We start from the raw sequence: 1917 nt of genomic DNA, 5'->3' as shown, positions 1-1917 counted from the left end.
TCTCTCTCTCTCTCTCTCCCTCTGTCTCTCTCTCTCTCTCTCTCTCTCTCTCTCTCTGTCTCTCCCCCTCTCTCTCTCTCTCTGTCTCTCTCTCTCTCTCTCTGATGGATGAAGTGTGAATTAGATGAAGGTTCAACCTCCTCACACTGGCAGGCAGGTGACATTCACACGTACATGAAGGATTGTAGAAGAACATTTCACCTCGGGACAGTTGGAGACGGCGGTGGAAAGACAAACCGATGAAAGTTTAAACAAAAAAGAGATTTAATGATTAAATGAGTTAAAGATATGAACCCGTTTAACTTGTTTGTCCTCCGTCTGGTTTCTGAGATACAGACAATTTCTGATCGGACTATATTTAGTCTTTGAGCACATTGGGTTAAACTGATTTTATTTTCCTAAAATGGAAGAAAAACATTGAGATTGTTATTATTTTCAGTACACACATGCAACCGGCTCCTATCTATGCACACCATTTTAGGGAAAAACCGGGAGTCACAAAACTAAACACTTTTCAGCCTGTTTGTTTGACTGGTTTAGAAACTGTTCGGGGGTTAAGGTGGTGGAGTGAGGATGAGTGAAGGTGCTCTGTATAAATGTCTGTTTTATTTCCCAGAATCCAACTGTGTGCAGAATCGCCAGCTCTCCTGACGCTCGCCACGTAGCCGTACAGTGCGAACGGTGAGAGCGACGTCTTTATATAACCCATCCACCGTCAGAGATGTTTTTCTGTACTTTCTTTCTGGATGAAAAGTTCATCCACTGCTTTAAACGTCGTCAGATACCGACGACACAGCGAGGCCGGTGGCGGTTGTAGTTGTAAAACATTTTATGTCTAATGTTTCTGTTTAAAGCCACAAAATATGGAAGCAGGAAGTGTGTACAAAATGTGAAAGTCGAGGTGAACCAGAAAGCAGAGAGCTGTTTGGTTTTTCTCATATTTACGTATTTCCTGTACGAACAGGCAGTTAGGGAGCAACGTCCTCTGGTCCCGCAGCTGTAGTGGATCCATTGATTAGATTTTAATATAAAAATACAAATAAATGACGTTTTTGTGAATGTTTTGACATTCGTTGTTAAATGCAGGTTAAATAAGACATTTCTCTTTCCACCTGAACTGAAACCTAAAGTTCCTCCTCCGTCTGTCAGAGTGAATCTGCTCTAAAACATTTACTTTCTCAGTGTTTCTCTGAACAAGAAGCTGTTTATAACTTCCACATGCCGCCGGCTCCTCTGCTGCTCAAAACTATTTCTGCTCACAACTGTTCGATGTATTTTTGGATGTATGGAGGCACAAGGGCAGCGCGGAGGTCAGTCGGCTGTATGCTATAGAGTCGGCTGTACAGTAGGTGACACTTAAAGTGGGTCGGAGGCATAAGACTATAAATAGTGGAAGTTGCATTAAAGCTGCAGCAGCGACACGAAGCTCCTCCTCCTGATCGATAAACAACCAATCAGAGCAGAGAAAGATGTTTGATTGTGTCCTCAGGGTTTCGGCGGTTCAGTTTTTCACCGTGGAGCAGGAAGGGGAGGAGAAGCTCGTTCCACACAGCCGGCTCGCCCTGCCCCACTGTCCCCTGGACGTGACCTTTGACCCGGAGGGCCGACTCTGGGTGCTGATGGACTCCAGTGAAGCGCCGCTCCGAGTCTACACGCACAGACGGGACTCCTGGGAGGTACAGAGGGGTTACACGCTGAAAATGTGTTACTGATATTGATATTGGAATGATTGGAGCTCCGGTTTAGAAGTTTTAAAAACACACAAAGTTACAGCCTTTAGAAACTGACTACAATCAGCTGATTATTACCTTGCTTAGCCAGCTGATCAGTAATCAATACTCCCATTATTAAAGCATCAATCACACTAATACCGTCAGACAACCTGATCAGCCTTTATCAGTCAGCTAGTGTTTCTGT

The 1917-nt window shown here is 44.3% G+C and overlaps 1 protein-coding gene across 1 annotated transcript in view; it reads left to right on the top strand.

Annotated features, from left to right (window-relative positions):
- Positions 1-577: 577 nt before the first annotated feature.
- wdr4 (WD repeat domain 4) overlaps positions 578-1917 on the top strand; it is a gene marked incomplete at its 5' end in the record, with an annotated part of 4684 nt that continues 3344 nt past the window's right edge. The window contains 2 exons of the mRNA XM_035676732.1: positions 578-681; positions 1490-1676. Coding sequence (XP_035532625.1) covers positions 578-681; positions 1490-1676 — 291 coding nt within the window. The remainder of the gene's footprint in view (positions 682-1489; positions 1677-1917) is intronic.

The sequence above is a fragment of the Morone saxatilis genome, unplaced genomic scaffold (assembly GCF_004916995.1).
Source record: "Morone saxatilis isolate NCDOM2014 unplaced genomic scaffold, NCSU_SB_2.0 Contig5, whole genome shotgun sequence".
Taxonomy (NCBI): Eukaryota; Metazoa; Chordata; class Actinopteri; family Moronidae; genus Morone; species Morone saxatilis.
The sequence above is the reverse complement of the archived record's forward strand: the minus strand, read 5'-3'. Positions and strand labels throughout refer to the sequence as shown.